This window comes from Caretta caretta, chromosome 11, assembly GCF_965140235.1.
Source record: "Caretta caretta isolate rCarCar2 chromosome 11, rCarCar1.hap1, whole genome shotgun sequence".
Lineage (NCBI taxonomy): Eukaryota > Metazoa > Chordata > Testudines > Cheloniidae > Caretta > Caretta caretta.
Genome location: NC_134216.1, coordinates 10,424,466 through 10,437,213, shown reverse-complemented (window position 1 = coordinate 10,437,213; position 12,748 = coordinate 10,424,466). Strand labels below are relative to the sequence as shown.

Below are 12,748 nucleotides of genomic sequence, written 5' to 3'. Positions count from 1 at the left end.
AGCTCATAGGGGGCCTCAAATTTAGACACTTGTTAATTTTTTGGCATTTGATAAGTTTCTCAACTTGTTTTTATGAGCATCCCTATTGGACCAAAATGTGGCGCACACACTCAGCTTAGAGCTGCAAATTTAAGCAAATAAGAGAAATATTCAAATTATGTCTCACTCTTCTTTTTTTTTTTTTTGGGTGCCTTATTTTATTTTCATGTGTCATCATTTTTTATTTTTATTATGCCTTGGGGCCTCAAAAGCTGGAAGTGGCCCGGGCCTCTCTGGACCTCTGAGAGGGCCTGAGCACCAGTAACAGCTGCTTCAGAGGAAAGATCCAAGAAATCTTTCAGTGGTAGCTATGGAATAACCTGCCCACAGGGAGGATTTTTTCCTAGCCCCTTCAGCCGTTTTGACTAGAGGCTGGTTGAAACCCTGAAGCTTGAGAATTTTTATCCCTTCCAAAATACGTGGAATAAAACCCTTGCTGTTGAAACTCTAGATGTTCTTTTTCTCCATATAAACTCCTATTCCTTTTTTTAAAAATACTTCTAAGCTCTTGGCCTGGATGATATCTTGTGGCAATGAGTTCCACAGGTTAATTGGACATAGTGTGAAAATATACTTCCGTTTATCCACAGCCCACATCTGACCATTAGGGGTTTGATTGTAGTCCTCCTCTTACCTATACCTTTGTTCAACATTACCCCATTTCTCCTAGTAAAACCATTGTGAACCGCACCCCAAGTGGATCCTCTCCCTCTTTGCTATCTGAATGGTTTATTTCTTTCTTTGCCAAGGGCAACAGATCATCCAGAATCATTTCTCATTATATAATGTGTTTGTATTTTTACATGATGCTAGTTTCATGATCCACCAAGATATTCAGCTCACCTGTTGTACACCATCTTAAGCCAAATGACTAAAAACCAAATAAAAAGCACACAGAAAACCCAGCCCCACTGGTTTATTCAAAGTGAGGTCCCAATTAAAGGGGGTCACAGCATATAGTTAGACATCAGAAGGAAATATACACCTGTGCCATGAGATTAAGATGTTCAAAGATGACAGATTACATGCCTTGGGAAGCATCTACAGCAGGTTTGTTCTTAATATGCTGAAAACTGCCTTTTGATTTTTCTCTGAACCTCAGCCCAGCAGGGACTTCAGCCCCCTTTATTTGCCTTGCTGGTCTCCCAAGATGAAGAAGGGCAGTAATGGGGAGAAGGCGAGAAAGGCGCCATTTTCTGTGATTGGGTTTGAAATGCTCTTGGTGACCATTCAGAGCAGCCTGCAAATGTGTAAATGCCAGAATGAGGCCTGCTCTTAATACCTTGCTGGTCGCTATTAAGTCATTCATGGCCAAATGTTGGAACGAATGAAACAAAGTAGCAAAGACTTAAATTAGGTGGCAACAATCAAAGTAATGGAAACAAAACTAAGCATTAATTAGCCATTGGAACAATTCAGCAAGGATCGTGATGGATTCTCTATCACTGACCATTTTAAAATCAAGATTGGATGTTTTTCTGAAAGATCTGCTCTAGGAATTATTCTGGGGAAGTCCTATGGCCTGTGTTCTACAGGCGGTCAGACTAGGTGGTTACAATGGTCCTTTCTGGTCATGAAATCTTTGAATAAATGGAACTGCAAGTGAGGGCTTTAGTGAAATTCTCTCATTGATATTGAAGTGGGATGACCTAGTAGATTGAGTACTAGGCCAGCAGCTAGAGATGCTCATGCTATCTAGGAAAACAGGAATAGCTCAGCTGAATCAGACCGATGGTCCATCTCGTTTAGTATCTTGTCTCTGAGAGTGGCCAGTGCTAGATGCTTCAGCGGACGGAGCAAGAACCCCGAAGTGGATAATTATGGAATAGCCTGTCCTTAGTGGAAGTTCTTTCTGACCCCATTACTTAGAGATTGGCTTATTTATATCAGTTCCACACTCTTTTTTGAAAATAATCCCATCTATTGTAATGGGGGCTGTTTTTGTTAGCGATGTAAATGTCCAGTCCTTTTTTTGGATCTGGTTTAGCTCTTGGACTCAATAATATTTTGTGGTGATGAATTTCACAGGCTGATTGGTCACAGGTTCATCTGAGCTGGTGTCATGACATCAGATTGCGATGTAAATATTATTGTGTCATGGAGTCTGGCTTGCCAAACTTTGTGACCGGGAGCAAAACCTCTTTGGATTCAGCCACACCTATTTAGAACAGGTTTCAGAGTAACAGCCGTGTTAGTCTGTATTCGCAAAAAGAAAAGGAGTACTTGTGGCACCTTAGAGACTAACCAATTTATTTGAGCATGAGCTTTCGTGAGCTCATGCTCAAATAAATTGGTTAGTCTCTAAGGTGCCACAAGTACTCCTTTTCTTTTTGCTATTTAGAACAGTAATTGCTCCACATCTAGACAGCAAAATCTAGCACTGAATAGCTTCTATTTGTTTAAAACGTTTATGTCTAAGAAGCTGGCAAGTCAGAGGCTGTGAGTTGGAGTTGGTTATTCTACAGCATTTGAGTTAATTTCACTAACCAGTTAAAAATTTAAGTTATAGGGAGAAGTGTATCAAATACAGCCACAGATGACTTTTCAGAGAGACCCCAGGTCTTGTGGACAAGGTGGTAAATTTAAAGAAAGTGTATAGAAGGCTGGTCTTTTACAAAGGTATTTTTGAGTGGCGGGGAGTTAAGAGGGTATTTCATGTTAAGCAAATGAGGACGTTTCGAGAGTCAGTGAATCTAAATGTTTCTGTACCATTCTTGCTTTTGCGTGAGGCTTTCGCATAGCACAGACTGAGGCAACTGAGAGAGTGGAGCCAGCAGTGAAAACTTAAGATTAATACAGTACTATTTTTAGGGATGTGTAGGAGGGTGTGCTGTTTGGTGGCTAGAAGAGGGGACTGGAACCCAAGACTCCTGGGTCCTGTTCTCAGAGCTGCCACTGACCCTATGTCCATGACCTTGGGCAAGTCCCTTAACATCTCTTTGCCACAGTTCACCTTTCTGTAAACAGGGAAGAATAATGCTTACCTGCTTCAGAAGGATGTTATGAGGCTTTAAATAATGTCAAGGAAAATACTTTAAGCTCAATGGATAAAAAGAGCTATGTTATCATTTCCTTTCTTCCAGAAGCGTGCAGCATTGTTGTTTTTATTAGAGGCTTAGTTCCGTTAAAGAAGCTATACAGGTTTCAGGCAATTATTTTGTAGGAATAAGACAATTACATTTGCCCCATGTTATTGGTCTCCTTTGCACTGTTCCCTTCTTCCTCCTCCCAAGTGGTGTAAAAAATGCCACAGTTTGCCCTATTTCCATTACAGCCAATGAAAACTTTAGCAGATTCATCTCATTCAATTTTTGTGAAAAATACCAGCTGTCAAATGCTTCTGTTTTAACCTACTACCCCAAACTAACCATGTTCTTTGCTGCCATGATCAGGAGCGGGCAAGCTGAGTCAAAGGTCAGAATGAATTGCTACAAGCTCAGACCACGGTGGTAAGATCTCCTCAATATAGATTCCTTAGCCATTCACCTTCTGTTTTGCTAAATGGCCTGCATTTTTGCTCAAGTGAGCACAATTAAAAATGGTGCTTAACCAGGCAAAAATACAGGTAATTTACCAGCCAGGTTGGGATGCTTTGAGCATCCTAATCACCCTGGAGTAGAATTCATGTCATACTTTGCTGCTTATTGTTTCTGGCTGCCTGAAGAGTCAGGAAGACCTTGCAGCATCAGTTTACAGATCGTTCATTTTTTCAGTGTTATGTTGTCAGCCATGAGGTTTTTTTTTGTAAAATGGAAATGAAGGTCCAGAATATAGTTCCATAAATGTTGTTTATTTTGTTCCTACAATAATAAAGAGAGGAATCTAGGCAAGACTCTACGCACCCCTAACACCAGTTACCCCCAAAAGATCAAATTAAACAAGTGGCTAATTCAGATCAGATGCTGATTACAATCTCCTCAAGGCTGGGGGAATTGGGAGTAGGAGTGGGGTCAGGTTAGCTTCTTTGAGACTGGAATTTGGATACAAATCGGCATACTGGGTTAGATGCTGAACGTAAATAGAAAATTCTGTGGGGAAAGTTCTGTGGCCCATGTCTAGTAATTATATAGCAGCCACTGACCAAAGTGTTCTTGGTCCTGTACAGCTATCAAACCCAAATCTGCAGTCCTAATTCAGGCAAAACCCCCACTGCGTTATTGCCAGAGTTGGGATTGCGGAACTATGACTTACATATACAAGAATTACTTTACCCACCAATGAAATGCAGCCACCTCTAGGGTAGAGGAGGGCAATCAGATCACACAGCACAACAGAGTGAGAGGAGACATGGTCAGACAAGCCCTTAGTCTTATTTTAAAAAGCACAAGAGCTTTAATTTCAACACAAAACAGGTATAAGGGTCTTGTTATTTAAAGTCCTGTTTGATAGACAAAACCACAGTTTATCTGCTTCTGAACGATGAAGTGGTGAATTGACCCAGCTAGGATTTGAAGCTCTGGTTCCAGGGCACTTGGGGTTTCAAATCTGATCCCTGTTATATCTGATCAAGAAGTAATAAACCTGAAATTAAGATTGGCAGGTACCGACTCAACGGGAAGTGCAGCCTTCACATGGAATCTTTGAGTGCTCCCAGACTAGCTCTGAAAGTACACATCGCATTGCCTGGGAGCATCTTTAAAAAAAACAGAACAAAAAAACAAACAAACAGAAAAACCCTCAAATATTCTTAACATCAGTATCTTGTTCTTAGCTAATGGTGGTAGCCTTTCCTTAAATACAGTCCTTCCAGGAATTGATTTCCATGTAGCAAATGAAAGGAGATAGGACTTAATCCAACTGAGCAAGTCTCTTCCCTCCCAAATGATATGGAGTGTTTTTACATGGCTGAATATTGCAAATGAAGTCTTCAGGGAAATGATCAGCCGCTTGTAGGACTTGGAGATAGGGGAGCTTGCAGCATGATTGTGACTCACAAAAGAAGGAGCTGTGTTTGCAATTGTGGGCTCAGCTTAATGGCAAATTATTATCTACAGAGGGTGGCGGGGCGGGGGAGGAGAGGAGGAAAGCAAAGCAGCCAGTGTAACCAAGATGAGGTTATTACTTTTAACAAGTTTCTTTTTCTGTTTATAATAGAATGTAAAGGTATCAAATTAAAATGTGCTCTATGAATGGTAGTCAATGAACAATTGCTTGTAGCCTTTTCTCTGTGAAGTGCAGGATGGACAGAGACCCCAAGACATGATTCTGATGTCAGACTTGCAGGACATCTCTCATATTCTGCATGGCTGTTAAGGGCAGCTCTGGGGAACGGGGGCAGGAACTATGGTTTTACAGCTATGCAGATCCATCAGTCATTTGCTACGTGCAGGAGTCCCCAGTTAAATATGTAAACAGGGGCTTTGCTGACACTCAGTGGCCTGGGCTGGCGTGGGGAATTTGTGTTACGCTGCCTCCTGTGAAACTCCTGAGAACACAGTCCCAGTGCATGAAAATCAGGCAGTGGAGCTGCCTAGCCGCAAGCGAGCCTCGTTGCTCGACTCTCAGGCCTTGTCTACAGCAGAGAATTTCTGACTTGTTTTTCCAGCAACAATGCAGCTACATTGCTGCTAGCAACAGTACGAACCCCAGGGTAGGCAGGGCACCTGGTCTGCACTACAGCTTGTACATCTGCAGCCGCACCACTGCGAGGAAAATGGGTGTTAAATGTCCTATTGTAGCCACTCCCTCATTTGGCAAGCTAGGTGAAGTGCCTAAAGTGAGCCATTGGCATAACTGGTGAAGAGTAAATTAGATTAGATTATTGCAGTCCTTTCAATGGATTGGGGATCGTTAGAGGAGTAACCAACAAACTGGGTTTCTAACATCTCCTTGATACCTTGCTTTGCACATTGGTCATATGTTGCTTGTCTGACTTATCCATTCAGGCAGTGGACTGTACAGAGCTGTGTATTTGTACAGCACTTTGCTCAATGGGGCCTGATCCTGAATGGGGCTCTTGGATGCTATTCAAAGATAATTAATCCTCTAAGGTATACACCTCTATCCTGATATAACGCGACCCGATATAACACGAATTCAGATATAACGTGGTAAAGCAGCGCTCCGGGCGGGGGGGAGGTTGCGCACTCCGGTGGATCAAAGCAAGTTCGATATCATGCGGTTTCACCTACGATGCAGTAAGATTTTTTGGCTCCCGAGGACAGCGTTATGTCAGGGTAGAGGTGTATTTTGGCTGTAACACAAGTAAGGAAAATATGAGGTTTTTTTAACAAAAGTGCTAACTTGACAGTCCTGCTTTCACATAGCCTGTTTGTATTTTCCCTTCTTACAGGAGGAATGCCAGAACTATGTGCGAGTGCTGATCGTTTATGGCAAGAAGGTTTTTACCTGCGGTACCAATGCCTTCTCTCCAGTGTGTTCCAGTAGACAGGTCTGTTCTTGTCTTTCTCTTTAGGGAGGGGGAGGGATGGTGGTGTGAGATGAGGGTGTGTTCCAGGGAAAGAGAGTCATTTTGAGGCGAAGATGGAAGTATTCCCTATTCTAGAATAAATATTCAAAATTCAGCTGATCTGAAATTGTCTCTTTGCCATGATCCCACCCACCCCCCTTGCTGGGAAATGAGGCTGATGGTATATATGGATTGGGTTCAGCTACAAAACAATATTTGAGGCCTTGTGAGTCACATACTCCTTGTAGGGTAGTGCTTTGTGAGGTGAGAGGCTGACTGTGGTGGAGGGGGCTTGGACTCAGACTACCCTTTAGTTTTGGGAGGAGAGGTTTTTTTCACTTGTCCTCACTCCAGCCCCTTGTAGGGAGCAGGGTAGAAGAGCTGTGAAGGGAGCCTTGGGGTCAGAGGGATTACAGGGCTGTTGAAACTTTACACCTTTCACTTTTTTTTCTTGCTCTTACCTTGCTAATAAGCCGGTTGCTGACAGCTAGGACTGGCAACATGCATCTGTTGTCTCTATAAGGTTCTTCCCTAGCTGAATGCTCAGTCAGCTTGAACTGGAAGCTGTCTCTGTTTTAGGATGTTGGGGATGTGCATGGGGCATGCTCCATCCTCTGACATCCATCTCAGGACACAGATTATCCCAGGTGGCAATTGAGCTGGGTGGCATGGAACACCGACTGACTAATGGGGGCCTTCTGCAGCTCCCGAACAGGAGAGATTCCCCCTCAGAATCAGGATTGGCCCCTGCAGCTGTGTCGTTAGTACTACAAAGGTTGTTTTCAGTGAGAGTCGGCCCTGCTTGTTGGTATTCCAACTCATATAGGGTTCCACCAAAGCAAGTGACATGGGTATGAAAAGGAGCAGGACCAGGTCTGCAGTGATTTAAAAAATGTCAGCATGTAAAATGGGAAACAGACGGAGCCTAGACATCCAGAGGCTGTAAAAAGGCAGCTGATGAATGTGGGTACAACTCCATTGACATTGGCGAGCTGCACCTGCTGGCATCCCAGGTGGGTGCACATCACCTTTTGGCAGAGGGCCAGCAGGTCTGAAGCTCATGCACCACACTAGGTCCTTGTCTAGTTGGCAATGGCTTGTCAATGGATTCTTGTCAATGGCTCCATGTCTAGTTGGCAGCTGGTATCAAGCGGAGCACCCCAAGGGTCGGTCCTGAGGCCGGTTTTGTTCAGTATCTTCATTAATGATCTGGAGGATGATGTGGATTGCACCCTCAGCAAGTTTGCGGATGACACTAAACTGGGAGGAGTGGTAGATACACTGGAGGGTAGGGGTAGGATACAGAGGGACCTAGACAAATTGGAAGATTGGGCCAAAAGAAATCTGATGAGGTTCAACAAGGACAAGTGCAGAGTCCTGCACTTAGGACAGAAGAATCCCATGCACAGCTACAGACTAGGGACCGAATGGCTCGGCAGCAGTTCTGCAGAAAAGGACCTAGGGATTACAGTGGACGAGAAGCTGGATATGAGTCAACAGTGTGCCCTTGTTGCCAAGAAGGCCAATGGCATTTTGGGCTGTATAAGTAGGGGCATTGCCAGCAGATCGAGGGACGTGATCGTTCCCCTCTATTCGACATTGGTGAGGCCTCATCTGGAGTACTGTGTCCAGTTTTGGGCCCCACACTACAAGAAGGATGTGGATAAATTGGAGAGAGTCCAGCGAAGGGCAACAAAAATGATTAGGGGACTAGAACACATGAGTTATGAGGAGAGGCTGAGGGAACTGGGGATGTTTAGTCTACGGAAGAGAAGAATGAGGGGGAATTTGATAGCTGCTTTTAACTACCTGAAAGGTGGATCCAAAAAGGATGGATCTAGACTGTTCTCAGTGATAGCAGATGACAGGACAAGGAGTAATGGTCTCAAGTTGCAGTGGGGGAGGTTTAGGTTGGATATTAGGAAAAAGTTTTTCACTAGGAGGGTGGTGAAACACTGGAATGCGTTACCTAGGGAGGTGGTGGAATCCCCTTCCTTAGAAGTTTTTAAGGTCAGGCTTGACAAAGCCCTGGCTGGGATGATTTAGTTGGGATTGGTCCTGCTCTGGGCAGGGGGTTGGACTAGATGGCCTCCAGAGGTCCCTTCCAACTCTGTTATTCTATGATTCCTCTGCATGTGGCAGATTTGACCATTGATTTACAATCATGCACAATGTCATTTTCTTACAATTGCCTATTGTTTTTTTTTTTAACATGGGGTTGTTACTTGGTGCTCAAGGAAAGGTTGAATTCTGTGTGCATGCTTAGAGAAGCCAACTGTGCTATAAAACCCCTTATTCCCACTTTCTCATTCCTTTTAAATACAGGTAGGAAATCTTAGTAAAACCATTGACAAAATAAATGGAGTGGCTAGATGCCCATATGACCCTCGGCACAACTCGACAGCTGTGATTACATCACGGGGAGAACTCTATGCTGCGACTGTAATTGATTTCTCTGGACGGGATCCTGCTATTTACCGCAGCCTTGGAAATGTTCCTCCACTTCGGACTGCACAATACAACTCCAAATGGCTTAATGGTAAAGTCCCATTGGTCAAACCTAAACAATAGGTGTATTGAAAGCAACAGGATAGGCTTGTAAATCAGCTCCCTCTCCCGCATTTCACACTAGAATTCAGAATTGACAGGGGATTTCAGAGAACTTAATACAATTCAGAGAATGTGGTTTAGAGAGTACTTTTTACAGAGACAGGTTGCTGGGTATGTAGTCTCGAGGTGCCAAAGTGTTCTTTTTGAACATGAAAAAGATATTTTACCACTGGATGCCAGTCACAGAATTGGAGAGCAGCTGTGGCTTACATATGTTGTCATGTAATTGGCCAAATTCTGCAAGTTGCTGAGTACCCACAACTCCCATTGACTTCAGTAGAGGTTGAAGGTGCATGGCATCAATGCAAGATGAGGCCCAAAATGAGGAGAAACTAAGTCAACATAAACCTCCACTCTATTATACATTCCTAGATGTTAAGGTCAGAAGGGATCATTATAATGATCTAGTCTGACCTCCTGTGTAACCCAGGTCATAAAAATTCATCCAGTAATTCCTGCATCGAGCCCTGGTTGAGCAAGAACAGAACTATTAGAAAGAGACCCAATCTGACTGAAAGATGTAAGTGATGGAGAATCTGCTATGTCCCTTGATTAGTGGGACCTGATCCACAAACCATTCAGGTCAGTGGGCTTTGGCTCAAACCTTATGGGCAGTGCTCACGTCCACTCTCCAGATCCTGGTGAGGCTTATCTGGGCTGCTACAGGGTTGTAGGATATTGTGTGAAGCAGTGCCTACAGGAAGAAGGTGGTGGACTATGGCATTGTCTTTCCAATAGGAGGCAAGTCCCAGCATTTCTCCTGTATGTCTGTTTTCACAGACAAATAGAGAAAAATCCAGGAGAAGGAAAGAAAATCTGAAGAGAGAGTTTAAAGAAGAGTACAGCAAAGCTGAGCTGCCAATCCAATGCTATAGCTAAAGGAGCTAATGCAAACCTCAGATATATAAATGGGGAGATATTGAGTAGGAGTATGAAGGCAGTATTACCTCTGTATGCAGCACTGGTGAGACCATTATCAGAATACTGTGTCCTGTTCTGGTGTCCTCATTTCAAAAAGGATGTTGAAAAATTGGAAAGGGTTCAGTGAAGAGCCACAAGAATGATTTGAGGTCTGGAAAACCTGTCTTGCAGTGAGAGACTTAATGAGCATAATCTATTTACCTTACTCAAAAGAGGGTTAAAAGGTGACGTGACTGTGCAGCATAAGTACAGGCATGGGCAGAAAATACCTGATTAAAAAAAGGGCTTTTTGACATAGCACACAAAGCTATAATAAGATCAAAGGCTGGAAGCTGAAGCTAGACAATTTCAAACTGAAAATAAGGTGCCTGTTTTTAACAATGGGGGTAATTAGCCATTGGAATGAGTTACCAAGGAAGGTGGAGGATTTGAAATCTCAGGAAATTGCTCTGTGGGGATTAGGTGCCTTTCTAAAAGATATGATCTAGTTCAACCAAAAATTACTGGGCTTGATGCAGGAACCACAGGGGGAAATTCTGTGGCCTGTGTTATGTAGAAGATCAGATTAGGCTATCATAATGGTCCTTTGGGCCTTAAAAATCTATATAGCTTTATCTGTGATAGTCTGATTGGAGCTATTCTGTGGTGCCCTCTCCTACTTTATCATCTGCTACCTCCCAGCTTAAGTCTGCCTTGGAGCTTCACCAGAGCTCCCTGTGCACGCTCTGTTCTCCTCCTTGCTCCTGGGCTGTAGCATTAAAGGAATTCCTGTACATTTTTCTTCCTCCTTTGAGCGTTACATAAGCATAAGCATCATAAAAGCAGCCTGTAAAATCAACAGTTTTTCCCCCCTTCCAGTCAAATATTGTTCATTGGCCAAACTTTTTCCTTTGTTACAAAGTCTGTTGGCATGAATGAGTATACACTTAAAAACTTTGTGTAGTGTCTGATTAAAATGAACGCTTCAAATGTCTTCCAGAGTCTCTTAAATTCTTGTAGGGGGAGAACTAAAATGCTTGTTTTGATACTATCAGTTTTGGTGTGGTTTGTTTTACAAACATGAGAAAATCTTTTAGTGCCTATGAACTGGAAAAAGGCTCATGATAGAAGCCAGATGTCATTGCATTAGGAGAATAGGCTGAATGTTTCAATACAGCATTTAGAGAATTAGGAGGTGATGCAAACAACATATCTAACACCATAAGGTGTGACTCAGTAATGAAAAGGGGTTGGGTGGCTTGTATTGTAGAGTGAATACAAGTACACATGAGTGCGCTCGTTTGCGCTCTCTCTCTCTCTCTCTCTCTATATATATATATATACACACAGAGTATGTCTAACTCCGCTTGCACTAAAATCAGTGGTAGCTATGCCACTGATAGCAATGGTGAAAGGATTGGGCCCAGTATTTGCATCACCAGGGTTGGAACTGAGGAACTGAATGGGAGCTACACATCCATATGTCGTTATTCTCAGATCCACTGCTCGGGTGCCCTCTGCCAACTCAGTGTCCCCTATAGTCTAACAGTGCAATGCACAGGGCAGTTCAATGAGCACCGTTCAGTTTCTGAGCTGGGTAAATCTCATTGTGCATCTGTTTTACAGAGCCCAACTTTATTGCTGCCTATGACATTGGTTTGTTCACCTACTTCTTTTTCCGTGAGAATGCGGTGGAACATGATTGTGGGAAAACTGTCTATTCCCGCGTGGCCAGAGTTTGCAAAAACGACATTGGGGGGAGATTTTTGCTGGAGGACACGTGGACGACTTTTATGAAGGCCAGGCTGAACTGCTCCCGCTCTGGAGAAATCCCATTCTATTATAATGAACTGCAAAGCACCTTCTATCTTCCTGAGCAAGACTTGATCTATGGAGTCTTCACTACCAATGTGTGAGTTGTGATTCTTTCAGTTATGTTTAGGCCCCACTTTCCCTCCCCAACCCCCAGCACAATGAAACCGACATATTTGCCTTTTTTACTGTCAATTCCAGTCAATCATTCTGAAAGATCTTTTAGAGGCAAAGTAACCTTTAGAACTTTGAGGGAGAAGCATGAACTATAAAATAGAGGGACATAAAGACACAACTGGAGATTGTCATATCACCTTTCTGTTGTTTGTTGTGATCATTTTCAAGGAAGTTGCATTGGGATGATTTTGGGTGTGCATGTGTGAGAATCCTGAGGACAGAGTCAGAGGAGAAGAGCTAAGTTTTAAAAAAATATATTAAATTGTTTAGATTTTTATTTACTTTAAGTTAGATGAGTGTAAACAAGTCTTCTCCAGACCCCCTTGCTCAGATGAGAACAATTTCTCACTGCTACCAGCATGTCCATTATGAGGTCACAGTAATACTCTCTAGAGTTTACATTAGACTGAATTATAAAGGAGAAGATGAAAATCAAATTAATTACTGTACAAGATGTGACACTTGTGCCTAATTCGTGTAGCTGACTTCTGTGGGGCTACTCGTGGCATAGGATACTGCTCAGTGTGAATAAAGGGTTGGTCCCAAATAATAGCCCATGCAGGACAGAGACTTGGCATCACACTCAAATAGAGATCTTGCTTATGTACAGTGATGCTTCTGCGGTGCTGGCAGTGGCAGAAATTGAGCTTGGGAACCCTTGATCTAAACACATGAACCTCTGCTTTTTGAGCTAAAGAACCTGATTCTTTCACTCAGGGCTTGTCTACACTATTGCGGGGGGATCGATCTAAGATACACAACTTCCGCTATGTGAATAGCATAGCTGAAGGCGACGTACTT

General features: G+C 43.1%; 1 protein-coding gene across 5 annotated transcripts in view; it reads left to right on the top strand.

The window, feature by feature from the left end:
- Positions 1-12,748, top strand: part of SEMA5B (semaphorin 5B) — a 362,762-nt gene that overhangs the window by 263,682 nt on the left and 86,332 nt on the right. For all 5 annotated transcript variants that reach the window (XM_048869807.2, XM_048869808.2, XM_075117741.1 and 2 more), the window contains 3 exons: positions 6,332-6,430; positions 8,774-8,987; positions 11,585-11,870. In XM_048869807.2, the coding sequence (XP_048725764.2) occupies positions 6,332-6,430; positions 8,774-8,987; positions 11,585-11,870 (599 nt within the window). The remainder of the gene's footprint in view (positions 1-6,331; positions 6,431-8,773; positions 8,988-11,584; positions 11,871-12,748) is intronic.